Source organism: Grammomys surdaster, unplaced genomic scaffold (genome assembly GCF_004785775.1).
Source record: "Grammomys surdaster isolate TR1022 unplaced genomic scaffold, NIH_TR_1.0 126013, whole genome shotgun sequence".
NCBI classification, from domain to species: Eukaryota; Metazoa; Chordata; class Mammalia; order Rodentia; family Muridae; genus Grammomys; species Grammomys surdaster.
Genome location: NW_021620828.1, coordinates 895,293 through 922,425, shown reverse-complemented (window position 1 = coordinate 922,425; position 27,133 = coordinate 895,293). Strand labels below are relative to the sequence as shown.

Below are 27,133 nucleotides of genomic sequence, written 5' to 3'. Positions count from 1 at the left end.
CTTCGGAAAAGCACCAAACAACTGTCAGCATGGTACCCGATAGATACTGCAATCAACATCAAACTTTATGAACAAAAGGATATTAGCATAGTCAAGTTTCTCCCTCAAAATATGTATGAATTTCAATGGGAAAAAGTAACTTTACAATAGAGAATTTCAGCAAACACCGTGACTACAACCAAGTGACCAATAATCACCAAAAAGGACAAATGCCACCGTCATCGAGTACAATATCCATCTGTGGCCTTCTTGAGAAAGAGACATAGCATGCAGTAACTGGCTAGAAGTCCGAAGCCCCAATACCTCGCAGGGGTGGGGGTGAGAGGTCGGCTAAGCAGCTCTGATCACAGTGTAAGTAGTGGGCTCTACACTTGGATCTAGGGTGGGACCTGGGACTGGCTCCTCCAACAGAGAAGCACAGTAAGAGAAAAACTGGCGACATTCAGTTAGGGTCTACAGGTCAGTTGACAGTGGGACCCGGTATTAACTCACTTCCTACTGTTGGAAGCTGTACCGTGGTTACATAAATTGCTATTTGAGCTTTTGTTTTTGTTTGTTTTTTTGAGACATGCTCTCATCTAGATCAGGTTGGTCTTGAACTCTCTATCTCTTCAGGATAACTCTGAACTTCCTGTTTCCCCTTCCCCGATGCTGAGGTTACAGTTGTGTCAATGTGTCACCACCCTTAGCGGTGCTGGGGACCTCACCCCCAGACAACTCCCTTGGATTTTGTGTGCACTTATGTGTCAGTGTGTGAGCGTATGCACGCCAGCACACACAGGAAGTCTGCTCTGCACTGACTCCCAGACGTGGGAACTCGGGAAGGAAGTGAGACTGCAGGCACCTTCCATACGCTCTCACCTCACCGGCCTTCTCACTTATCATGGGTATACACACGCATGTGTACGTACACAGAGAGTCAGAGGACTTCTCGCAGGAACTGGTTCTCTTTCACATGTAGGACAGAAATCAGGTAATGAGCTGGGTGGCAAGCCCCTTTACCTGCTGCCCCCAACTTCCCCTCTGCCTTTTTTTTTCCAGATAAGGTCTAATATAGTCACGCAACCCAGATATCCTTGAGTTGTTTTGAAATATTTTTTATATCTTTATTCTTATTTTGTTTTTCCTGCAGTCTGTCTGTGCACAGTGTCTGTGCACTGTCAAGAACAGCCATAAAAGGATGTTGGATTCCCTGGAACTATTAAAAGAGTTATAAGTGGTTGTGAGTGGCTATGTAGGTGCTGAGAAATCAAACCTAAGTCCTCTTGGATTTAGCCAATGCTCTTCGAAGCCTCACCGAACTCTTGACTCTCCTCCCCCACCGCTCCATGCTAAGAATACAGGCATGTACCACTAGGCACAGGAAGGTGCTATTTACAGAGGAGGGCTAACTTCTGTACTGTTTCACAACTTTTTTTATAAAAAGATGTATTTATTTTATATATATACGAATACACTGTAGCTGTCTTCAGACACACCAGAAGAGGGCATCAAATCTCATTACAGATGGTTGTGAGCCACCATGTGGTTGCTAGGAATTGAATTCAGGACCTCTGGAAGAACAGACAGTGCTCTTAACCACTGAGCCATCTCTCCAGCCTCTTTTACAACTCTTCAGTCTAAAACTATTTTAAATAACGATAACAGGACTATGCAGAGAAAATTTGCTCAAAAAAAGAACAAAAATAAAGAATGAACTAAAGGAAAGGCTGGGGGAGGTGCGGTTCTGTCTCCTGAGACAGACTCGTCTACTACTTATCTGAGCTTCCACACGTCTGATCCTCACTGGAGAGAAGAGTACTTGCTGCTCTTTCAGAGGGTTCTAGGTTCAGTTCCCAGTGCCTGAATCAGGGAGCTAAGAAGTGCCTCTAACTTTCTGGCTGCTTCTGGCATGTGTACATACATGATACACATATAGACAGTAGGCACATAAACATACACATAAATACACTTAAGCCAAAATGAATCTGATCCTCCTTTCAGCCTCAGGATAGAATCAGGTTAGAGAAAACGCCCCCTTTTGAGCAGAAAGACCAAAGACTCCGAAGGGAAGTTAAGGAAAATCTCTCAGAGCTACTCTGATTATTTGTTCAAAAGCTTTCCTCCTTTGTGTCAACCAACCAAGACCCAAAAGACCGACAGACAAAGAGATACACAGAACATGTAGGGTTCTGGAGGGCTGGAGGACACGGCTCAGCAGGTAAGAGCACTGGGTGTTCTTCCAGAGGACTTGGGTTCATTCCCAGCACCCACAGGGTAGCTTACCACCAGCTAGATCTCCAGCTCCAATGGATCCAATGCCCTCTTCTAGCCGCTACAGATACAACATGCATATGACACAGACACACATGCAAGCAAAACACCCAGACACAAAATAAAATCTTAAAAAACAAAACCAGTGGGGCTGGTGAGGTGGCTGAGCAGGTAAAGGTGCCTAGGTGATCCCTGTTCAGTCCTCAGGACTCACGGTACAAGGAGAGAACCAGCTCCTGTACGTTTTCCCACGACTCCCACATCTGTGCAATGGTGCACATGTGTGCAGATGCAGACTCACATGCATATATGCACACTTTAAAAAGAAATAAAGTGATTACTCCAACGATAGAAGAAAATGGTCAGGGCTGGGCAGGGGCAAACACATTGTCTACAGGCAGGTCTATCTCTATGTGTCTGAGTCCAGACTGGTCTACAGAGTTCTAAGCCAGCAAGAATACAACAGTGAGATCCTGTTTCTCTCTTACAGAGAACCTAGGTTCAATTCTCAGCACCCACATGGTAGCTCACAACCCTCTGTAACTCCAGTCCCAGAGGACCTAGGCACACACATGAAATAATAATGTTTTTGTATTGACACAGAAGCAGCTAAGGCTGACCTGAACTCACCCTGTAGGTGACCAGGCTGGCCCTTAACTCAGAGATCTGCATGCCTCTGCCTCCTGAATACTGGGATTAAGGGTATACATACCATGCCCAGATTAATAATATTAACAAAACGACTGCCTGGAAATAAGACACTCCTCTCTTACCATTGAAGCGATCAATGGCCTCCTGACGCATGTTCCCAGTGATTCCGCCATCAATACGTTCATATTTATAACCTTCGTGTTCTAAAAAATCCTCTAGCAAGTCCAACATCTTGGTCATCTGTAAAAAGGAACAACTTAATTATATAGAGCTATCAGGTGATAATCCCTCTCCTCAGCCACTAGGGCTCTCCCCACTACCGTCCATAAAGTTTGGGTTGGGTCACATACCTGGGAGAAGATGAGCACACGATGCCCGCCCTCTTTAAGGTTCTTAAGCATCTTCTGTAGCAGCAACAATTTCCCAGACGCTCTGATTAGGGCACTGCCATCATACATACCATTAGGCATCTTAGGGGCTTCCTGGTGACAGAAGCAAAGGAAGGTATACTGAAGGGACCCCCACACAGAGGCCTTCACAAGGCACAAGATACAAGGAGGTGCACATACCATCGCTGCCACAGGGAAGAGGTAAGGATGGTTGCAGCACTTCTTAAGATCCATCACCACATTCAGCAGAGAGACCTGGTTGCCACCACCTCGAGCATTAAGTGCTTCAAAATTCCGAGTGAGAATGTACTTGTAGTACTTCCTACAGGAACAAGACACAAGGACCGGTTGGACTAAGAGTCTTGAATGACTAACAATGCAACCCGACAGCCTGAGATCACCTGTCCAACACTCCTCACTGTGGGGCTAAGAGAACAAGCATGAGGTGCACCAGCCTCCTGTTAGACACAGGAAGTTAGGAAAACTGACAACTACAAGTTCCGGCTCCCAGGTATCGGGTTTCTTCAGGCCCTGCTTACTCCTGTGGCCACACAGATGGAAGCTCTGTGGAAGAGACAGCCTGCAGAAGGGCAGGTGTCTGTTACAAAACTGTATTTGTGCTTCTATCCCTTCACACTCACTTTTGCATAGGGCTTAACTCCACCCGCACGATCAGTTCTGTCTTGGATGGCATATTCTTGAAGACATCAGCTTTGAGCCGCCGCAACATGTGAGGGCCCAGCATGTCGTGCAGTTTTTTAATCTGGTCTTCTTTGGCAATGTCAGCAAACTCCTCCAAGAAGCCTTCTAAATTGCTTCAGGGGAAAAATAAAAGTTGTTGGAGGAGAAACAAGGAAGAAAGGAAAGTGACACAGCAAATGGGAACAAGAAGTTGTAACAGGCACAGGTAGGACTGAACGACAGGCACACTTACTGGAACCTCTCAGGGGTGAGAAAGTTGAGCAGATGAAACAATTCCTCTAGATTGTTTTGTAATGGCGTTCCAGTTAGCAACAGCTTATGCTGGAGTGAGTAACCATTCAACACTCGGAAAAACTGGTGAAGAGAAAGGAAATTCAAGAAAGGAGGGCACCAGAGTATCGCACCAGAATCCCAAGCTGTTTCACTGTCCACTAAGCCTCCCATCCCATGGTGGGCATCCTTCTTAAAGGCCTGGCCAGAGAAGGCTAATACAGGAAGGAAATGAGACCACTTTTCTTTCTCCTCAAAGAGATGAATCTCCCAAAGGACTAGAACTGAAGCCTGTCATCTTGCACTCCTCACCTTAGACTGGTTGTTCTTCAGCCGGTGGGCTTCATCCACAATGAGACAGGCCCAGTCAATAGAACCCAAGATGGCCATATCAATGGTGATCAACTCATAGGATGTCAGCAGAACATGGAATTTCACAGATGCTTCTTTCTGCACATAACAATAAGCCAGTTACTCACTACTGGTCCACTCCTCGGTATCCGCACAAGTAGTAACAGGCAAGCTTTCCCTGCTCCCAAAGTTCTCTTTTTGCTTCACTCAGAGACCAGGTGACATAGCAAACTAGCCTGCAGCAGTGACTGGCTCTCAAAAGTCTCCTCCTCCCGCCCACTGAGATACCTTCATCCGGGAGGCCTTCTTGCCACCACGAATGGCATTGTCTTCAAAGGAGAACTCATTTTCCCGGATGATGGCACGGCTGTCCTTGTCACCCACATAGGTTACCACGTACATATCGGGAGCCCACATCTCAAACTCTCGTTCCCAGTTGATGATGGTGGACAGAGGAGCACTCACTAAGAAGGGGCCTTTGGAGTGACCCTGAGAAGAAGAAAGCAGGCCGTCAGGACTAAGAGCCCCATCCGTAAACCCCAGACTCCCCGTCTCTCCCTGACCCACAGTGAAACAGATGCCTGACACCTGTACTTCCCCGCCCACATTGTTCTCCTTTACAAAAGCCCTTCAGCCCTCTCTTCTCCAAAGGCAATGACCTACCTGACAAAACCAAACTTCTCCTCCAAGACAAGACTTTCCCTACCACTAAGTCCAATTGTAATTCCCTTTACTCAAAACACATGCCAGCCTACCAGGGCTCTGATCCTGTAAAATTTCCACTGCAGGATCTACAAAGACTAGTTAAGAGCACTAGCTGCTCTTGCAGAGGTCCCTCAGTCGGATCCCAGGACTCACATGATGGCTTATAGTCTGTAATTCCAGTTTAAGGAGGTGACACCCTCTTCTGGCCTCCCCAGGTACTGCACACAGGTGGTGTACAGCCATACTTGTGGGCAAAATACCCACACAAAGTAATTAGAAAAAAGAAGAAGAAAAGGATTTACACTGCAGAGCTGTCTCTTCCTATCCCTCGGCGGTACTTCTCCCTTCCCCCTACTCCTCAAAGCACAAGAAAAGAAAGAATATAGTCACAAAATACCCACACCAAGCACTGGCATCTCCTGGCATCGTTACCTCTTTATAAAGGGAGTAGAGGAAGACTGCTGTCTGCACAGTTTTCCCAAGGCCCATCTCATCAGCCAAGATGGTATCTGTACCCTGAGCCCAGGAGAAGCGGAGCCAGTTTAAGCCTTCCATTTGGTAAGGGTGCAGGGTTCCACCTGTGGCATCCAGGTACTCTGGCTGTCGCTCATACTTCACTGTGGGCTGAAGGGTGAGAGAGAAGTCGAGAGCTGGGAGAGAATCCCCCTTTTCCCAGGGTAGACTAGCTGCTCCCTCCTACACAAGTCCTCATTAGATTATTTTTCCTAAAAACTAAAAAGAAGACCAAACAAAAAAGCCCTTAGGGCCTGGTAGGACCCGCCTATAATCCTAGTACTGAGGAGGCTGAGAGGGAAGAATTGAGTTCAAGGCCAGTCTTGGAATCAGAAGGAAATACTGTCTCCTAAGATAACACTAAAGAATTACAGTGGTACGGAATAGCCACAGAATCCACCAGGCCCAAATGGACAGATCAGTTCAATCCAGTGGGTCACAAAACAAAAGACATGAATGTGGGAAAGAGATGTGCAGGGAAAAGAGGGGTGCCTAAGGGAAGGAGGGAGGTAAGAGGATCACGAGACAGTAAGCAGAATGCACAGTGGACCCGGGTGAACCTCAGTCCATTTGGAGTGATGGGATCCTCACTGGTCACTGCAGTATGTGACCCAGGATCCTTTAGAAGACAAGGCAACTTATCTAGGCTTCAGGGAGACCTGACACAGACCATGCAAACCAAAGGCTCCAACACACCAGGACACTAACTGCCATAGTTGATATCCGCTGGTACACATGAGCAATCAAAGCCCTTGGGAGGTGGAGACAGGAAGATCAGGAGTTCAAGGCCAGCCTGAGATAAGAGTCCCTGCCTTTCTGAAATACACACACACACACACACACACACACACACACACCCTTGTATATAAGACTACCTCCTAGGTAACACTGTCATTATATAAAATATCCCATCTGTGGGTTTTTCCTGATGAAGAAAGAGCCCAGTGTTTTCTGACTTCGAGCAGAGCCGTCTGCAGGCCGTGACCTGGAGGCTCACCGTGACACTGCACTGCAGCACGGGACTCATACTGCCCACACAACCACCCTTCCTCTTCCACCCAAACTCACATCAACAGTTGGGGTCTCTGGAGGCCTTTCCAGTTTCCGTAGCTTCACCTTCTTAAGCTTCTTGCCAGGTCGTCCTTCCTCACCCCTCATTAACTCCCTAGGAAGGAAAACAGCACAGCTGCCTCTCTCAGTCCTTCCAAGAGAGAGCAGTTTCACCCTTCACAGTCATTGTCACCTACCTGTGGTTCCAGTAGCTCTGCTTGAACAAGTCGTAGTCCTGTATCTCCACATCCTCGCTCTCCCAAGAAGCCTGATCGTAGGGCAAGTCTCGCCACTTGATTAAATAGTGAACGTGGCCCTTCTTGTCCACACTACAACGTCAACAAAGAAACTCTTGGGAGCCAGAAAGCAACTTCCCTCCCCTCTCCAGTCAGCTCTTAACACCTCACAAAACTATCCTAAATGTGCCAGACTCCACATATAGTCAGTGCCTCAACAATAACTGTCTTTGGACCAATACTCTCTAATCTATACTCTTGCTGTGGGCCAAATTTAGAAGACTGTCTCTTGGACGTAAGTCTTATTCTTTAGTAAGAGACCCGAGAGGTAAAGGCCCTCCAGGGAGCAGAAGCGGTACCTGTGGTTGAGGATTCGGTGGATCATCATCCACTCTGGTTTTATTCCATAGCGATAGAAGCGCTCTTCCATCTCTGCAAACTTAGGGTCCTTGTTCTTTCGCTTTCGGCTCTTCTCTTCATCTCCACCAAAGTCCCCAGAAGGCGGTTCATCCATATCATTCTTCCGCTGGTAGTTTCTGAACATCACCTGACAGTGCAGCTCCAACTGGGAGCAGAAAGAGGAAGGAGACCACCCTGGAGCTGCAGCCAGCTTCCTGCCCTTACCTCTGCAGCGTCACCTCACATGTGCAGCCTGTCCCAGGCTTACCTGCAGTTCTGACACCCAGGAGCAGTGCCAGTAAGACATGCCTTGCCATTTCACAAAGAACTGTCTCTCTGGCCGCCCCTCCAAGGGTTTGGGAGACGGGGTATTAGGATCAGCATCTGGAGGCCGAGGCACTGGTGTGGGAGACGGTGGCTGGCCCCACTTCCAAATTAGGATCTTCTGCACTTTGCCCTTAAGAGCTGGACACTGTTAAAAAGAAACCACCTAATCTCAATTCAAAAGCACAGGGAGATGCATGAACCTTTCCAAGAATAATAAACACCAGTGTCTATCTATGGGCAGGTGGGAAAGAGCGCCGGCTGCTCAGGTAGGAGAGCGTGAGCTCAAATGGCCAGCACAAAGAGAGAAAGACCCTTGTGCTATACTGCTCCATCTCCCATCCTCAGTGAAGGGTCACTTACTGTACAGCGGGGACAGAGCCATTCGCCATTTGGGATCTCTGGCAGCGGGGGGTTCAGGCAATGGATGTGGTAGGAAGAAGGGCAGGTGTCACAGCACAGAAGCTCCCCACCATCCTTGCACACTCGACAGAATTCCATATGGTGGTCATCTTCCTCTTCAGGGTCTCCCCCAACTTCCTCCATAATCTCCTCACCCTCAGAGTTGTCCTCTTTAGCTTCCCACTGGATGCCCTCCTTCTCCTGCAGCAGAAACCCGAGACTCCGATTAGTACCACCCCACCCCCACCTAAGCCAGAACCCACAGCCAGCATTCCTTTCCGTGTTTCCCAAGCTGACAGCCAAGGACGCTCCCGTTCTTATGTGCTCCCAGGCCCACAGAAGCCCATCACCACACCCTTGCCCTGGGGACCCGAGGCCACAGTAGCCAGGCACTCACGCAGTGCGGGCAGCTCCACTTGCCCTCGGGGGCCTTCTCCATGTCCGGGTCCAGGCACACCATGTGGTAGGCTCGGGGACAGGTGTCACACAGGATGATCTCCCCGCCTTGCTGGCACACCTCGCAATAGTCCTGGTGGTCTGTCTCATAACCATCCACAGCAGTCACCTCCTCCTCGCCTGGGCAAGGAAGAGGGAAAGCCCAATTATTAGAAAAAAACCACCTCCCCCCAACCCTTATCTCCTAAGGGAGATTCTCCCTGGCCATCCCACCTTGTCCATCACACGTAAGTACAGAAAAGAAACACACCTTTCTTTTTCTTTTTAGTGGTGCGGAGTTTCTTGCGGCTCCGACTACTGCGGCTGGTAGAGCCATCGGAAACAGAGTAGCTATTGATGCTGGCATCGTCGAAGTCAGACTCCACATCTAAGTCATCGTCCTCACTCTGGGAAAAAAAAAAAGAGAGAAAGAGAGAGAATGGTAAAGAACCACAGGCAGAATTTCACAGGAGGAGCCTAGTTCACTACCTGAGGCATTAGTACCCTACGTCCTCACGTGTGACAGAATGCACCCCCTCTCTACCACACAGCTCCCTCCTTCCCCGGTGGGATGAACTGGGGTCTCACCGAGGATCTCTTCCTCTTGGAGCCGAAACCTCCCAGCTTGATTTTCAGAGGAGCTACTTTCTTGGGTTTGGGCTTCTTGGCATCAGGCACTCGAGGGCTGCCTTTAGGCTTTCTTCTAGCATTGGGACCTAAAATCAGGAGATAGCCAAATGTATACCACAAGGCAAAGGATGGGAAAAATGACCTTCTCACCTAAGCTCGTTCACCCTGTTGTCCCACTCAGGGGCAATGCCACATTCCTAGCTGTCGTACGACTTCCCAAGCCCACCCCAGACTCTTCACTGAGTTCCACTGCACCTTTGCCCTCCTTGGTCTTGGCCTTTCGGATAGGCACCTCCACAGGGGGAGGGGGAGGGGCAACTTCAGTAGCTGTCACCATGCTCTCCACCACAGCCACAGCCGCTGCAGCTGCAGCAGCCACTGACGCTCCAGAGCTGCCCTTGAAGGGGTTGTTGGTACTGAATTCCCTCCACTTTGCACCCAAGACCATCATCATCTTGGAGACTGCAATCTTGGGGTTTTTAGCAGCAATCAGGGGTCTAGAAGAGAAATGGTCAAAAATAAGATCATACATAAAGATATAAAAGACAAAAGCAAACAAGAAGAAACTCTAGAAGGAATCTCCTCCCAAGATTCTCCTGACTCACCGGACAAACTGGCTGAAGGCCTTGTAGTTGGTAAGGGTACGGTAATCTTCCTCAGAGAACACATGGTCAATGTCTTCCATGCCCCAGTCTTCTAAAAGCTGGGCAGATGATTTAGGTTCCTGCAGACAAAGTCCAGTCAAGGGCCTGCTTCACAGTGCCCACACTTGCTAAGACACCGTGAAGCATGAAGTGAAACTCCAGCTTCTAAGACGGGGTAGAGAAAGCTAGGAAGAAATAACCAAGCCTATGTGGAGCGATCGGGTTCTACAGGGCAGGGGTGTATCTGGGAAGAAAGGACAGGAGAAAGGACGAACAGGGTCTTGACAGGACAGAGATCTAGGCACCTTGGAATCATCGTCATCATCCTCCTCTTCCTCCTCCTCCTTCCGCTTGGATTTGCTCTTCTTCTCTTTCTTGGGTCCGAGCTTCTTTTTCTTCTTCTTGCCAGGAGTGTAGTCGCTGCCCTCACTGTCTGAGCGCAGAGCCACCTCTTCCTCCTCCTCCACAAACTCTGGCCCCTCCCCAGAGCTGTCCCCCAGCTGCCGGCATAAGAGTAAACGCTGGAGCAGGGAAGGGGGAGAGGGAGACAGACACACATGCTGCACACATGCTCGCCTCAGGACAGTCCTGAGGCTCATCCCAGAACCTGACCCCTAGCTCCTGGGGAAAAGCTCCCCTCAGCCTCACAGCTCTCCTTGAGTGCCTCCTGCGCTCTTCTCACTCCCCACAACACTCAGTCACCCACTCACCTCCTTTTTTTGGCGCTTGCTCTTAGGGATTTTAGGGTCTCGAGGTTTCTTAGGCTTCTTCTTCTTCTTGAGCTTCGGCGTCTCTGCCTCTGACAAGTCCTCTTCTGGGTCTTCTTCATTTTCTACAGAGATCCGGCAAACCATGGCAGGCAGGGAAGAGAATAGCAGCACAAGGTAAAGGCCGAATCCAGATGGTTCAAACTGTCTTCCCCGCCTCTCAACCCAGACTCCCCTAAAGAGAACTGCTGTACTACACTCAAGGGTGCTGATACTACCCAGCACAAAAACAAAGAGCTGTATATACTCAAAATAGGCTGCCCAGCCCGGCCAGGCTCCCCTTGGGCAGCTGTCCAGGCCCCTGCCTCCGCTCACCACCCTAGACACCTTCTGTGTCTACCAGCACTGCTGACTTGAGGGGCTTGAAACTCAGTAAGAAAGAGAATTGGATTCAGATCTCCTGGAAGTGGCCACCAAACAGCCCATACATCAGGAAATAAGGAGAGCCTACCCAGAAGGCACTGAACACAGACTCGTCCCTCACCATGCTACCCTACAACAAATCCTAGGTTCAGGGTCTAAGATATAACACACACCCTTATCAAACCCCTTTGAGAATATCACTGCTCAAAGCCACCAGAATCTCCCTAGTCCCAGATTCAGTTGCCGGTTCAACTTCACACCCTCTTCCAGTTCCCTTCGGCATGTCTAGTCCTACTGTTTCTTTCCAGCTTTCTCCTGGGTCAGCCGGCTCTTCTCCCTAGGGGCCCGGAATCAGCCCAGCTGTCACCATCTCCCCTTCCCAACCCCCCTCCCATCTGGCTCCACCTCCTTCCCTGGCTAGAAGCACACACAAAGCCTGGGTAACACTGGTGAATCCTGAGCAAGGGTAGGTAGAAAAGGGTACAGGGGGAGAAGGCTAGGAGGCAGCTTTCTTTGTACCAGACATGTACACCAGCTCCCAATTCCCTTCTCCCTCTTCCCAAGCCACCCCCGCTCAAGAAAGGGGGAGTAGGAAAGGGAGGAGAGAGAAGGGAGTGCCTCACCCACTGAAGAGAAGGAAAATGGCTCCTGACCGCAGAAGCCAGCCCAGGGCACCCAGTGCCAACATAGGACAGACAGGAAGTGGCAGGGGCAGGGGTGGAGCCAACAGAAGTACACAGAGCAAAGAGTACCCTCAAAGAAAACTTCTCAAATTATTACCTGGCCCTCAGTCCAAAGCCAGTGATCTCTAATGCCTACTCTAGGATGACATGGTTTGTAAGAGGTCACCCTCCTGTCCCAGGCAAGAAAGCCAAGACAGCACCAGGAGTAATACTACTGGAATGACTGCAGTACTCACTCAGTTGTAGTTCTTTAAAAACATTAGATTTAACAAGGGCTCAATGGAGGTTACCAAACCATATGACCTTCTTCCCTAAAAGGTATCAGAAAGCTTTAGCTTGAGGAATGAAGTATCAAAACTCAGCTTCCTCAATCACCCAACAAGCATCCTGCCCAATGTGCAGAAACCATGTGCAGGCCCCCCAAAAGCAGTAGAGTCAGAGGGCAGTGGCAAATAGCACGCTCCCTTCAATCCCACACACTTAGCTCATGACCCCCAGAAATAGCCCTGAAATGAGTCTGAAGCCAGGCAGATCCCAAGGTTGGACAAAGCACCGCAGGCCTTCATCTATGCCCATCCCAGGATCAAGTCAGAGGTGAGAGGCCCCCTCATCCCTAAACAAATGCTTAAGGGCTCCTCGCCCACAGCCCTCATGCCACCCATCTAACCCTTCTCTCTGCCTACACAGCAGAAGTGAGTCAAGGACAAGGCCATGGAGGCACAGCGGACCTGCCCGTCCACACACAGCCCTCCAGCTCCTCGGGCCGATCCCACGCTGGAATGGCCAGCAACACGCTGTGTGCGACAGAGGGAGATTTGGGAAAGGGGCAGACTTGGGTGTGGCCAGTGGAAAAACTGGGTCATGCTACAGATTGGGGCAGAGTTCACACTGAGAGCCTGCGCTGCTCCCACTTGGGAGGGAAGCCCCAGACCAAGGGGTTATGGGAGGGCTAAGATAGTGACCCCAACTGGCTGGACAGGAGCACTCATCCAGCCTCTCATAAAGAAGATGAAGGAGAGGTAAGCCTTCCTCCTTACCCACCTCATCCCCCCCACTGCCCCCTACCCTTGCAAATGTACAGATCTGCAGCCCCACACCTCAGTGACCAGACACAGACAGATCTAAGTCCCTTATCTCAGCAGTCAAAGACTCAGCATCAAGAATAATGGCTCTCTTAAATGGCAAATTTGAAAAGCATTTCTTCTGGATACCTCAACATCCAGTTGGACCTAAGGAGAAGGCAGAAGTGAAAGCCATATCATAAGAACAAAAACAGGACCACCAGACTCAGAATGTAGGAAAAGAAGGGGGGGGCCTTGTCTTTTTTTTTTTTTTTTTAAGTGAACAGGAGTCAAAATAAACCAGTAAGTTTCTTAACTAAGGGGCTCTAAATAAGGAGGCAAAAGAAATACATCCACTTACACAGCATGACATCAACCATCACTTGAGGGCAGGCACTCAGGCAGGCTGGTTGTAACAATACGGGTTTGGCCAGTCCAGGGAGCAACCCCAAAACACAGTGCAAACCCTAACACACCCACACAAACACCTCTTGCCACCAATCCAGACCCCAAGCTACCTCAGAGAGGAGGAAGCCTCGAGGAAAGAACCAAGATTATGTCCACACCACGGGCAAAGGAGTCCCTCTGCCCCTCCTTTCTAGGATACTGCACCTCTCCTAACCCTCCATCCCTTCTCCACTCAAAACATGCCAACAATCTAACTAAAAGTTCTATAGATCCGATAAAGAGCGAGATTCAAACTTTACACTCTTGAAACAGCAAAGAAACCTGGTGTCTGATCAGGACGGAAAGTAATCAACGCTCCAGCTTTCTTTCCCCGGGAGCAACGGCGGGATCCCAGATGCCTGGCAGGGCTCCTACACCAGAAATCCCCAACGCACCCCACCATGTCACCAACAGAGTCTGAACCACCTGCATTCCTCCAAGAACCTGCACAAGGTAAAGTCTGCTAACCCAGAGAGCTCCCTCAACTGGGGACTGCGGAGCATTCCAGACAGCTTTGAGTGAAGTCAGCTTGCATCTGGGTCCGTGGTGCCCAAGAGGCACATGGCTTCCACCCCCCCAGCACCCCCAGCACCCAAGAGCTCCGCAGAGCAGAACCACTCCCTTCGGATGCCCTCCACCCTGGGGCTCTGCACACGGACAAGCAGAGCACGCAGCCTCACTGGAGTCTCTAGGAAAGATCAAACACCTCCTTCCTGCCCTGGGCCCTCTGGGAAGGTGTTACCTGGATGGGGTGGGGGCAGGCTGTTGTTCAGAAGTGCATCCATATCCTCCTCCTCACTGCCCGCTGAGCAGGGGGACGGGGAGCCCAGGCCCGACGCCATCCCCTTCCGTTCCCCGGCCAGGGAATTGGCCCAGCTGCTCCTGCCTGCGGCCTGGGGCCCTCTACACTGGCCCGAGTCACTGTGCGGGGGAGGGGGGGAGAACAGTGAGTGACGCGAGTCCCCCTCCCCCACCCGCTCTTTCCGCCCCCCTGCCCTACCACCCTAGCCGAGCACCCGAACCACTCAGGCTGAACTTAGTTCCACACTCCTCGGGGACAGCCCGTGAGCCGGCTCCCCAGCAGGAGCCCCCAAGAAGAGGGAGCGACGCCCCCGAGGGCAGGCTGGTGCATGGTGGGGAGGGGGACAAGCTACCCTGGACTGAGCCAGGAGTGCCTGGGGAGGGGGATTCGAGTGGAGAGGCGCGGAGAGGGTCAGGGGAGGCGGCCGGTGCTCGGGGACACAAGGTCACTTGGGAGTGGGGGGGCGCTTCTCTGCGCCCGGGGAGGGGCCAGTCCCCAGACAGGGCAGCTCTCCAAAGGCTGTCCTCTGGGACGACTCAGGTTCTCTTCCGGAACGGCGGGGACCAGGGGGCGTGGAGGCTCGGGCGCTCCGGGGTCCCGAAGAGTCGGGACGCCGGAGGAAAGCGAGCACCCACCGGGAAGGGGGCCGGGCCACGTGTCCCGGGGGGCTAGCGAGCAAAGGGCGAGGGGCCGGGCGCCCGCCCGGCATTGTGGGAGGCCGAGCCCAGGAGAGGGTACCGGGGAGCAGGACTCCCTCAGGGCAGGGCGCCGTCTGGGGGTAACCCGGCCGCCTCAGGGGAAGAAGGGTCGGCTCCCTGGAGAGGGGACGGCCCGCCGGCCCCGGGACGCCTGAGGAAGGGACAGGTGAAGGGATGACCCCCCGGGACGATGTCGGGCTGAGAGAGATGTCTCTCCCGTGGCCTCGCGCGCTGCTCACCCTAGAGCCGCCTCAGGTCGCGCTGGGTCTCGCCGGTGTCACTCCCGCTCCGGCTCCTCCTCGCCGCGGCCGAAGGGGGGAAAATGGCTCCGGCTCCGGCGTCGCCTCTTAAAGGGCCCGAAACACCGGCCGGGAAATCCCACCGCACAGGCCCCGCCCCCCACGGACAGCCCATAATAACCTCAACCAACTCCAACCCCCCCCTCCACTACCGCCACCCTCCTCTCTAGGTCTCCCGGGCAACCCCCGCCCCCTCGTCGCTCAGGCAACCATTGGCCACGCCCCCGTCGAGCGCGCGCGCGCGTCACCTGGGCAACCGCCCACCTCCTGGCCATCCCATAATACACACGGACACCCCACATACACACACCCCGCCCCCCACACTCTATGCCTATATGTGCCCGGGGCTACGGACCTATAGTGCAGATCTTTTACAAACTAAACCTGCTCCCCCTCCCTTAGATATCCCATAATAACCACTCTTTGCCAACTTCTTCACTCTTGGCCTTACTGCTAACATCCCATAATAACTCATTACCCCTCCCTCCCCTTGGCCATCCCATAATAAGCACCCCTCCCAGCACTTCAGCCTCATATCCCATAATATTCAACCCATCCCCCACCGACATCCCATAATAACCACCCCCAGTTTGATATCCCATGATTGTCAGAAACTCACCCACCCCATACTACAACGGACACTTGGCCTCCTCCCACACATCTCCCGTAATAATCAGTCTCCCACTTTCTATACTGATATCCCATAATATCCAACCCCCTAGAGCTCCCCTCGGTCCCTGCACTAGGGTTTAGATTCTAGACGCTCCCTTTACCACTCCCAGCCTTCCCAGTCTCTTTCTACCTCCATGGTCCATAAATTACCATTCCTCCCAGCAAAAAGGTAATCACTAATGATCAGCAGCTCTGCTGTCACCCCACAGATGGACATCTAAATCTCCACTAACACTGGGGAAATGTCCTATCATTTACTCCATCTACTCTGGCATCCCATAATTCTCCCAACACAACCCAGTGCCACGTCCCATAATACTTCTGCTACACTCCACCACCTCACACAGATCTGGCCAGACATCCCATAATATTCACAACCTCCCCCATCTCTAGAAATTGTCAGTGTCTTCCAACAACCAAGAGCAGAGAGGGTGTGGCAAACTCCTAACTGCCCTGTCCTCATTAGCATACACACCTTTTTCCCTTTCAGGGCCATAGGAGCATCCTGGCTTGTTGACATTCAGGACCCCTGGACTCCCTAGCTCAGCATTTCCAGGCGCTCAGGAACCAAGAGCCATCCTAGAGCCCCATCAAATCCAGGAATATTCTAGATGCTTACCTCCAGCTTTGAAATTTTGTGTAAAATTATGTGTAAATCAAACAAATAATGTGCTGACTAGATGAAACACTTGTGTAAAGTTTAACTCACCCAGAACATCCCATACCAATTACAAACCCCCATCCCAAAACTATGTCTCAACATTCCAGAAGTCCTCTACACTGCCTTCTTCAAGTCCGGGCAGCCTCCATGGATGGAGATCCCATCACCACCATGAACTGAGACTCCTCTACAATGCCTTGCTCGCTACTCACCATTCTCATGTTCATTCAACATACCTTTGACCGAGTACCTAACAAGGTAAAGAGCTAGCATGACTGAGTATACGAGGACACAGGTGCCGTCCTTCAAGAAACAGTCACAGCTGGGAACGGTATCACATACCTGTAACCTCAGCACTCAGAAGGCGAGCAAGAAGATCAAGGGATCAAGACCATATTCTGATACTTAGTGAATTCAAGGGCAGCCTGGGCTACAGTAAAAACAAGTCTCAGAGAAATTTTATTTATTTATTTATTTATTTATTTATTTTTATTTATTTCCAGCACCGTGCCCTGACCAACTGGGCTAACGGGGTGCCCATGAATAAATACTTTTAAAAGAAACATTAAACACCAAAGAGACCATGATACAATATAAAAATATCTGGTTAAAGAAATACCACTGAACTCTTGCTCTCTTCTTTCTCTGTCCCTTCTCTCCCCATTCCCCTCTCCCCCTCTCTCCACATGTTCATGATACCCAGTCTCTACTCCTCTCTCTTTCTCTCTCTCTCTCACTCTCTCTCTCTCTCTGCCTTTCTCTGTCTCTACTCATTTCTCAACTCCCCTCCTCATGCCTTCAATAAACTCTATTCCATACTAGAAAAGAAAGAAAGAAAGAAAGAAAGAAAGAAAGAAAGAGAGAGAGAAAGACCACTGACCACTATTTCCCAATGTCCTGTCATAGAGAACTGAACAAATCAGAACTGTTCTCAGGAACGATCACATCCCCCATAGAGGTCGGGGTAGGTGGGTCATCTAGACCAGTGCTTCTCACCCTTCCTCATGTTGTGGTGACCCCTGACCATAAAGGTATTTTCGTTGCTACTTCGGAACTGTAATCTTGCTATTGTTATGAATTGTAATGTAAATATCTGTGTTTGGTCAGTTGAGAACTGCTGATTTAGAGGATTTTACAAGAGAAGACTGGTCAAGATAATTTCCTGCAAGGCCTGATGATGCATGGCTTCAAGTCATAGCTGCTCTCTCCGCGATAGAGGATTCTGAGTGGTAAGCAGCAATCATCCAGCCGGTGTTCCTGCTGCTTAAAGTCCGTAGTATTATCATGTGTTTCCTTTAAACCCATCACTGGGCCGTAATTGCTGCTTTATTCTTTTTACTTGTTTGCTTTTTCTTTTTTGGTAGGTTCTCTCTTTTTAAATTTTTAATTGTTACTCTGTGTGTGTGTGTGTGTGTGTGTGTGTGTGTGTTATCAGATCACCTAGAGCTGGAGTTACAGTTCTAAGCTGTTAGATGTGGGGGTTGGGTATTGAACTCCAGTCCCCGGCTACATCCTAAGTTCTTGTCCCAAACAAGACAAACAACAATCTTAAACCTCCTAGGAATCTCTCACTTTTCCCTCTTCCTGGTTCCAGAAAATAAGACTTTAAGAGAAAAACCAGTATCTCACCCCACTGCCTCTAGGCCTTCCTCTTAACCCAGAGGTGTCTCCCTCTGCTTTAGTCTCCTCTGTTTCAGGAAGGCCAAAGACCTGTGGAAGCTGGACAGCTTGAAAGGAACCGGAACTTCTCTACAGGAAGAGGCCTTCCTGATCTGAAAGCGAACAGGAAGACCCTCGTGCTATCTCTCCTGCACCTCACCTCACCTCCCTAGAGGAAGGCCCCGGCCGATAACACACTCCTATGAAATTTAAAGGATTAAATTGGTGAGTTCTGGAGATGTAGGAAGGACTGTACCCAGAAAAACGACAATCTCCTTGCTCCCAAACAGATCACCAGGGAAGCTAGACGTGTCTTCCCACCGAACCCCACGGCTGTAACTGTGAGCAGTCCATACTTAAGCACTTTCTCACATTGACACTAGAGTCTTAAGCCCTTAGGTCTAACAGGGCATGAGGTAGTAGCCATCTTTAACCCCAGCACTGAAGAGATGAAGCAGTTGCATCTCTGTGTTTGAGGCTAGCCTGGTCTACACAGTAAATTCTAGGCCAGCTGGGGGAAACAGAGAGATCTTGTCTCAAAACAAGCAAAGCCACATTAGTTCTTTTCAGAAGCACCCATCTTTAAAGTTCATGTTTTCTTCAGGTGTGTCCAAAACATACCTGAAGTCTCTGGACCACCCTCTGAGTGGATTTACTGTGGTATGCTGGCTAATCCCTCCATCCCACAAGCTTAGTCTCCCTCAGGCCAACTGCCTTGACATCAAGATTGGGTGCCATTTACTTGTTCAGGCCTTCTTCCATGTTCATCCCCATAAGTTTGTGCTTCACGGTGGGTGGGGGAGCATGTGGCCCTTTTCTCTGTTTAATTTTTGTTCTTTTTGTTTTTTTTTCGAAAGAAGGGTTTCCTATGTAGTCCTGGCTGTCCTGAAACTCACAGAGATCTGTCTCCTCTTCCTGAGTGCTAGGGTTAAAGGCATGCGCCACCGCCACCCTGCTAGGATGTGGCTCTTTTAGGACACCATAATCGAGGTATCCCTTCTTCAAGGAAAGCTGTTTCTTCTTTCACAGTGCTGCTGGACACCTGTTAGATAGATCCTCTCCCATCCCCATTCACCTGGATGGAGCAGGTCTCTGGGGCTCAGATTGTGTTGTGTAAATATCTCCAACTGCTCCAGCACTTTCCTTTCTTATGTATGTATACCACATTATCACAGTGATGAGGAATATAAACCAGGGACTGGTTACAAGCAGGCCACCACAGCCTCTTGCCAACGATTTAAAACGTTGGTATCGCCGTGCAGTGGTGGCACACGCCTTTAATCCCAGCACTTGGGAGGCAGAGGCAGGTGGATTTCTGAGTTCAAGGCCAGCCTGGTCTACAGAGTGAGTTCCAGGACAGCCAGAGCTACACAGAGAAACCGTCTCGAAAAACCAAAAAAAAAAAAAAAAAGCCGTTGGTATCCTTCATCAGCCACACCCACAGTGTCCCTGTGGAGTCTGCCCACTTAGTCCTTTGTTTCTCACCCCCTCCTCTCCCTGATCCCACAAGAAGGTTCAAATTCCTTTTCATTTAATCTTTCTTCTTAGATTTATTTTTTTAATTTTTATGTGTGTGCTTGCCTCCCTGTATATACATACACCACATATACATCTAGTGGCAGAAGAGAACAGAAGAGGGTATCATAGCCCCTGGAATTGGAATTATGGCCAGTTGTGAGCCACCTTGTGGGTGCTGGGAACTGAACCTGGGCCTTCTTGAGAGATCAGTTCCTTAACTGCTGAGCCACCGTATCTCCACCCACTTCCTGCGTCTTTGATTCCCGGGAGGAGGGGGTGTGTCTGTGCTGTGGGTTTTGTGGCGCTCAGGATTCTGTACCTCCCACTGTCTTCTCTGCCCTATGCTCACCTCCTTGATCAATTATAAATAGACCCCTGACGTGATTGGCCCACGGAGACTAAGGATGGTATAATCTCCTAATTAATGTACCCCAGGGGCAGCCTCTCTAGCCAGTTATCTAGAGTTCTGTTTCCACTCCATGGTATCCAGGAACCTAGAATAACACCCTGAGGAGGCTATCCCGGAGTTTTTAGCCTACAGTCTGTGGTTCCTCTCCTCACACCTCTGTGTGGATGTAGACACTGCTCAGAAATCCAAAGGGCTAGTGTTCTGCACTGACACAGAGAAGATTTGTGAAGACTAGTTAGCTAGATGGGATGCAATCCGTGGAGGGCCTGGGGAGTGACATTTGCTCCTTAGGAGTCCATCCAGTGTCTACTGTCTCTGGTATTCACCCCCTCCCTACTGGAGATACAGTCCTCAAGCCAAAGGGGGCACAGGTGGAAGGGAGTACTAGAACCACCTAGCCAGGGACCTTGCAGCACTACCCTGCATACCCTGTCCTCTGCAACCCCCAAGAAGTGAATAGGACCCAGGTGTCCTAGGCTTTGGCTCGGTGGCGCCTGCCCCTGGGGCCTCTTCCAACAGCTGTCACCAAAGAAACCTCTCCAGCCAGTTACTCCTGCCAGGCCTCAGGTCTGGCTCCAGGGCTCACCCCACCCTCCCCAGCTCCTTCCCTCCCTCTTCCTTCCTTTCCTCCCCCCCTCCCTGCCCTCCCCAGAGCTTTACCTACCCAAGACAGCCCCACCCAGCTGTGCTGGGTCCATCCCATAATAATTCTCCTCCCTAGCCCCCACCCCTCCCAGAAGAGAGGCGGCCATCCCATAATAGCCACCCACAAGAGACATTCCGCGGTGACCGCCCCCTCCCTGCAGAGCTGCTGGGAGCAGCCATCCCATAATAGCCGGCCGCCTGTTTTACTGGTTACGGCTGTGGAGGGAGGTGGAGAGGAAATGGAGGGGCGGGGGAGGGGAGAATCAAGGGCCCCCACTTTGTGGACCCGAGGAAGGAAAGAAAGGAGAGTGGCATAAGAATTTGGGGGTCAAAGGTGACATGCAGGTGGGAACCACTGGCCGCCACAGCCGTGCTCTGAGGCTTTCTCCTCCTCATTATCCAGGAGTTACATTTTCCCCTCCACAGTCCGGAGGCGGCTGCTAGACAGGGGCGATGCCTAGGATGGGCTGAGGTGCCCAGTATGGAGCGGGGGAGTGGCTGTTGATGTGTGTGGGTGAAGTGTGTAGGGAGATGGATTTCAGGTGTTCCCATTGGACTCTTGGAGAGAGGCTGACCTTAGAATGATGAGAGAGGAAGGGGTGAACTTGGGGGGTGGGGGGGGCTGGAGAAGAGCTCCTCAGGCCCTCCCAATTCTGCACCACCATCCCATAATAATCCCCCAGCCCCCCTCCCCCTCCCACACACGACATCCCATAATATCTTCTGGAGAAGCAGTCCCCGCAGTAGGTACAAAGAGCTATCCCATAATAAGCTCCCCCACCCCCACTCATCACCCCCAACTTGCCCCCCCCTCAGTCACATGCAGCCGGTGCCATCCCCCGCTGCTCCCCCCTCTGGCCACCGAAGGCCTTGCCAGCCCATAATACTCTTGCCTCTGGTCGCAGGAGGCCTCCAGCCCATAATACTCCCTTCCACCACCACCCCCCCTTCCCGCCCCGCACCCCTTCCTCCCGCCTCCAGTTGGAGCCGGGCCTCACCAGCCCATAATATTCCCCAGTCTCCTAAGGCTGTTCCAGCCCATAATACTCTCCCTGTCTCCTAAGGCCTCTCCATCCCATAATACTGCCAGACGCCTGACCTGTGGGCCAAACCCCAGCCCGTTCCACACATCGAGGCTGTGTCAGCGCGCTGGTCTCTCTCCCTGTCCCTCCTCCCTCCCTGGGTCGGAGCTTTCCCTCCAGGGCTGGCGCTGCCCTCAGGACCACGGGCCCTTCTCCCAGCCCCACCCTGTGCCTGCCTGGTCCTCACTTCCCCTCCAGCCTTCTCCCGGGCCCTTTCTCCACCATTAGATCTTCATTCCCTCCCCTGCCTCTCATGCACTTCTCCACCTCCATATTAGTCCGTGGGATTGGACATCAGCGTCATGGGGAGAGAGTGCCCCCAGAGGGCAATGGGCCAGTCACTGCCCCAAGGCTGCCTGCTTGACCTAGCACCATGGAAACGTGCCCAGCCTGCCTAGTGCTAGTTCCTCTGACTCTAGTTCTGCTCGGTAGCAGGGCTCATCTGGACCATTCACCTGGAGTCCTTGCTGTCTCTCAGAAGGGTAACTCCAGCAACCCCAAAGCCCCACAGAAGACCGTGATGGAAGGAGCTCCCATTCATGGGATTTCTAAAGTGCCTTTCACATTTCATTGCCCTCAGTCACCCAGTAAGTAGATACTGTGAGCCCCATTTCCCAGGGGCGGAAGGAAACAAAGGCTCACAGAGGTTAACTGGCCAAAGTTACAATGCTAAGAAGTGACAGCTGACATTACTAGCCAGGTTTGTTTGATTCCAAAGTCCTGGAAGCCTTTTGGTTTTCTCTAAACCCAGTATGAGAATTCTGGAAAGACATGGTCCTTCCAGACCATGACAATATGGGACAACTGTCTTAGCCTCTGGTCTCTTGGGCCGTTTGAGGAAAAGCTCGTGCGAGGTTAAGCTCCTGTGAGGTTTACCTCGCCCTTCCCAGTCTCCCATGGAACTCCAGCTGGCAACCTCGCAGGGCTTTCTTGTGAGATAGTGCAGGGCCCAAAAGGAAACACCTCTGCCCTCATTTGAGATGCTAGGCTCCGGTCCTGATTCTCCTGAATTGTATCTCAAGACTGACAAGTACTACAACACCCCAACTCTTCTGGCCAGCCACTAGAGGAGACAAATGTTGAGAACCCTAAGAACCAAGGACTCCTTGCCTGGTTGGTTGGTGTAAGAGTCCTGACTGTCACAGAAATAAGTGCATCTCAGACTTGGGGAGAAGGTCATGGGCAACCTGCAGGCAGTCTAAGCCATTCTGCGTGCTACCGACAAGGACAAGCTGCTGCTGACAGGTCCTTGGTTAAGATGTGACTGGAGATGTGAGTCCAGTTTCCAGCCCTCACTCAGCCACGCTGTGTCCAAGGCAAGTGTAAAGGAAGGGGTCACGGAAGTCATGAGTGGATCAGGACGTCGGGGGAGGAAGATTTGGGAAGAACAGAAATGAGGCAGAATCAAAGTGGGGCAACAGAAGAGCTAGGTCTACTCATTCCAGTTAAAGAACCCAAGACAAACCAAAGTACACATACCACCGAAGTGCTAGTTGGTGAACCAATAAGTTTTATTGGGATTATTTATAGGAATATGGGTGAGGAGTTACTTACAGGAGCAGAAATGAATAACTCAAAGACAGTTGCGTCACCAAAGCCCACCCAGTATGGGTGACAGCTCACAAAAGCTGGGAACCTGGAGAAACTGCACAGCCTGTAAATGGCTTGGAGAATGTCCTTTCCAGGTGCCTCTCAGTTGGTCTAAACCTCTTCTAGGCAACTAGGCTGGTTTCTACTTTTATCAGGCAGCTGAACTGGTCTCAGAATCTTCTTTAGAGCTCGGCTTCACTTAGTCTCTCTCAGCCTTTACGGCTAACTCTCACAAGGGATAGGCCTAGTGAATCTGGTCAGTTTTAGGCACTTCCTGAAACTATTTTTGTCTTGTTTACCTTCCTGCTTAAGGAGCTTCCCTGCTGGGTGGAATGTTTCAATTTCAGAAGAAACCTTTACACAACAAGTTATTAGGATTATTATGGGCTGGCAAGTCCGTAGGTGGCCTGAGGAAAAAGCAGCTGGAGATAGCACTGCCTGTAGGACCTGAAGGGGGTGCCAGGTTTGCTAAGGCTGGAAGTAAAGAATTTAGGAAACAGAGACTGAGCCACTTCCTGGTGGTGTGACCTTTAGACCTTCATAGTCTCTAGTATTTCCTCTGTGTGAAATCAGAGGCCCTTGTAGTAACTAAATAAAATGAGGCTCCCTAGAAAAGTATGGTGGAGCACATGTGATCTTAACACTTCAGAAGCTGAGGCAGGAGGATTGAGAGCTCAAAGACAGGCTGGGATGCAGAACAAGCACCTGTCTCAACAAACAAACAAACAAACAAGCAAAACAAAAACCAGATGTAGTGGTACAATGCTTTTAGTGCCCAAGCTCTGGAGGCAGAAACAGGAGCTCTGTGAGTTCGAGGCCACCTTGATGACATAGTAACTAAGTACTAGGACAGCCAGATCTTAGTAGAGAGACTCTGTCTCAAAAAGAGAAAAAGAGAGAGAGAGAGAGAGAGAGAGAGAGAGAGAAACACATACCATGAAAGTAAAAATTAGCCGGGCGGTGGTGGTACACACCTTTAATCCCAGCACTTGGGAGGCAGAGGCAGGCAGATTTCTGAATTCAAGGCCAGCCTGGTCTACAGAGTGAGATCCAGGACAGCCAAGGCTACACAGAGAAACCCTGTCTCGAAAACAAACAAACAAAAAAAAAAAGCTATAGACATTATATTAAAATAGTGGTGTAAAAATTATTTGCATATATATTTATTGAGAGATATATTCTTTCTGTCTGTCTTTTTCTTGAGACAAGATGTCTCCGTGTAGCCCTGGCTGTCCTGGAACTTGCTCTGCAGATCAATCTGGCCTTGCTCCAACTCCGCCTCTCTGGGATTAAAGGTGTGCATCACCACTGTCTGGTTTGGGATTTTCTTTCTTTTTTTTTTTTTTTTTTTTTTTGGTTTTTCGAGACAGGGTTTCTCTGTGTAGCCCTAGCTGTCCTGGAACTCACTCTGCAGACCAGGCTGGCCTCGAACTCACAAATCCGCCTGCCTCTGCCTCCCAGGTGCTGGGATTAAAGGCGTGCGCCACCACCGCCCAGCTAGGGATTTTCTTTATTGTTCAGGCTGCCCTTGAATTCTAAGTCCTCCTGCTGTAGACCCCAGAGTAGTTTGGGACTACAGGTGTCTGTCACAATACTTCAACCATCAGAATAACAGTTTCTTGTGGGGGTGAGAGCCGGGATATTTTGTTTTAACCCCATAGTGCTTTTTTCCATACTAGAGATTGAACCCAAGACAGGAAATATGATTGACAAGAACTGCCCTCAACCCTCTGTTTATTTTGAGACAGAGTCTCGATCACTGGCCCAAGCTGACCTTGAACACAAGACCCTCCTGCTGCAACCTCCTGAGTTGCTTAATGCCCTTATTGTCACCTAAGATTTTCTCTTCTTCCTCCTTGGTGTTAAACGGAGCATGCCCAGTGCATGTGAGTGTAGGGGGCAGGGCTCTGGGTTTCTCCCTTCTGCCCCCTTCTTGCTGCGAGGGACATTTTGTGAAAATGTCAGTCTCTTTAGATCAGCACAGCCTGTTGCTCGTCACGTGCTATTCGTTTCCTCTGCCTCCAATGTCGTTCTCATGGTGGTGAAATGTGTGGAAACCGTTCTGGGCTCTGATGCCATATTTCGGGCTGGAGGCACCTGCTTCCGTCCGATGCTTCTGCGGGCCTGACCACACCTCTCCCTAGTCCCATCACTCCCACAACACCTTCTCTTCTCCACTCTCCCTACCTGATCCTGTACAGTTGTATCCTATAAGCATGTCCGCGAACCTGCACGTGGTGGCTTTCTTAACTGCCAGTACCTTCTCCTGCTTTCTTTTATCACCAGTCCTCCAGTATGGACATTGTTCACCTGTGTCATGGTCACCACTGGATAGTCAAGTACTTCACAAGATCTGACTGTTCATTCAATGAGTCTTTATTGAGTACTAACTCTGTGCCAAGCATTGTTCTAGATGCTAGTAAATACATCAATGAACCAACCAACCAAAAATCCTTGTACCCCCTCCCCCATGGAGTTTACATTCTACCTAAAGAGATGAAGACAGAAAATACATACAAAAAATAGAATAAATAAGTTATATGGTCTGTTAGGTGATACATGCTGTTTTAATTATTCTGGAATTCACTCAATACCTGTACCTTAAAGTACTCAATTTTTTCTTTTCTTTCTTTCTTTCTTTCTTTTTTTTTTTTTATGGCAGGGAAAGTTTCAAGACAGGGTTCCTCCATGTAGCCCTGGCTGTCCTGGAACTCGCTCTGTAGACCAGGCTGGCCTCCAACTCACAGAGATCCACCTGCCTCTGTCCCCCAAGTGCTGGGATTACAGGCACATGCTACTATCCCCTAGTTCAATCTTTTTTCCCAATGAATTTGTTTATCTAGTTTTGTTGTGCTAGAGATCACACCTAGGGATTTGCAGATGCTGACCTCCAGTGTGTGGTTCTCCAGCCTCAGTGCCTACAGAGCTGGGATTACAGGAATGCACACCAGACTCAAACCCCTCATGTTGGTTTTGTCCTCTCTTTTGAGAAGAGGGTCTTACCATGTGGTATGACTGGCCTGGCTATGTAAACCACTCTGCCCCTGAACTCACAGAGATCCACCTGCCTCTGCCTCCTAAGCACTCGGATTAGAGGCGTGAGCCACCACAGCCAGGAACTTTTTTTGAGACTGTCTTATGTGTGTATCCCAGAACTCAATATGTAGCTGAGGATAACATAGAACTTCTGACTTTCCTGTGTCTACTTCTTTCTTTCTCTCTTTCTTTCTTTGAGACAGTCTCTCTATGTAGCCATGGCTGTCTGGGACTCTGTGTAGATGAAGCTAGCCTCACCTCTGAAACTGACAGAGAACTTCCTATCTTCACTGCCACCACAGCGCTGGGGTTAACAGGGTGTGCCATTAGGCTATTAGGACCCACTTCCTGGGTGCTGGGATGATACAATACCAGGCCAGGTTTACGTGGTACTGGGATAAAAAACCCCAGGGCTTTATGCATGCAAAGCAAGCACTCCACCAACTGAGCTACAACCACAGACTACACACACACACACACACACGCACACACAAACTTTTAAAAATTCTGTTTAGCTGTGTCTGCCTCAGAGGGGTGATGCTTATACTCCCCAGCCAGGAAGAGCACAGACCTTGAGTCCTGAGGACGAGAAGTGCTTGGGACAGATGCTAACAGCATCTTTAGAGCAGCTGGTGGTAAGAGCTTGGTGGACGTCTGACTTCCATGCATCTGGACTGAGCTTATCACTGAGAAATGGAGGTTAGTTCCCTAGTATGGCCACCAGGGGTCATATTACCCCTGGAAATCGCCAACAGATACAAAAGACCCAAATCTTAACTAAAACAGA

The 27,133-nt window shown here is 50.3% G+C and overlaps 1 protein-coding gene across 7 annotated transcripts in view; it reads right to left on the bottom strand.

Annotated features, from left to right (window-relative positions):
- The window catches only part of Chd4 (chromodomain helicase DNA binding protein 4), a 31,759-nt gene extending 16,570 nt beyond the window's left edge, over positions 1-15,189 (bottom strand). For 3 of the 7 annotated variants that reach the window (XM_028754359.1, XM_028754360.1, XM_028754362.1), the window contains exons 1-21: positions 14,018-14,196; positions 10,665-10,786; positions 10,260-10,475; positions 9,916-10,034; positions 9,566-9,807; positions 9,269-9,396; positions 8,952-9,087; positions 8,643-8,821; positions 8,207-8,446; positions 7,788-7,991; positions 7,480-7,685; positions 7,082-7,213; positions 6,903-6,999; positions 5,754-5,945; positions 4,905-5,105; positions 4,578-4,715; positions 4,228-4,349; positions 3,935-4,108; positions 3,474-3,615; positions 3,255-3,386; positions 3,027-3,144 (exon numbers count right to left, since the gene is read on the bottom strand). In XM_028754359.1, coding sequence (XP_028610192.1) covers positions 3,027-3,144; positions 3,255-3,386; positions 3,474-3,615; positions 3,935-4,108; positions 4,228-4,349; positions 4,578-4,715; positions 4,905-5,105; positions 5,754-5,945; positions 6,903-6,999; positions 7,082-7,213; positions 7,480-7,685; positions 7,788-7,991; positions 8,207-8,446; positions 8,643-8,821; positions 8,952-9,087; positions 9,269-9,396; positions 9,566-9,807; positions 9,916-10,034; positions 10,260-10,475; positions 10,665-10,786; positions 14,018-14,117 — 3,340 coding nt within the window. In that variant the 5' untranslated portion in view covers positions 14,118-14,196. Of the gene's footprint in view, positions 1-3,026; positions 3,145-3,254; positions 3,387-3,473; positions 3,616-3,934; positions 4,109-4,227; positions 4,350-4,577; positions 4,716-4,904; positions 5,106-5,753; positions 5,946-6,902; positions 7,000-7,081; positions 7,214-7,479; positions 7,686-7,787; positions 7,992-8,206; positions 8,447-8,642; positions 8,822-8,951; positions 9,088-9,268; positions 9,397-9,565; positions 9,808-9,915; positions 10,035-10,259; positions 10,476-10,664; positions 10,787-14,017; positions 14,197-15,014 lie in introns of those variants that run through there. The other 4 variants (XM_028754361.1, XM_028754365.1, XM_028754363.1 and 1 more) reach the window with 4 other exon arrangements.
- Positions 15,190-27,133: the final 11,944 nt, after the last annotated feature.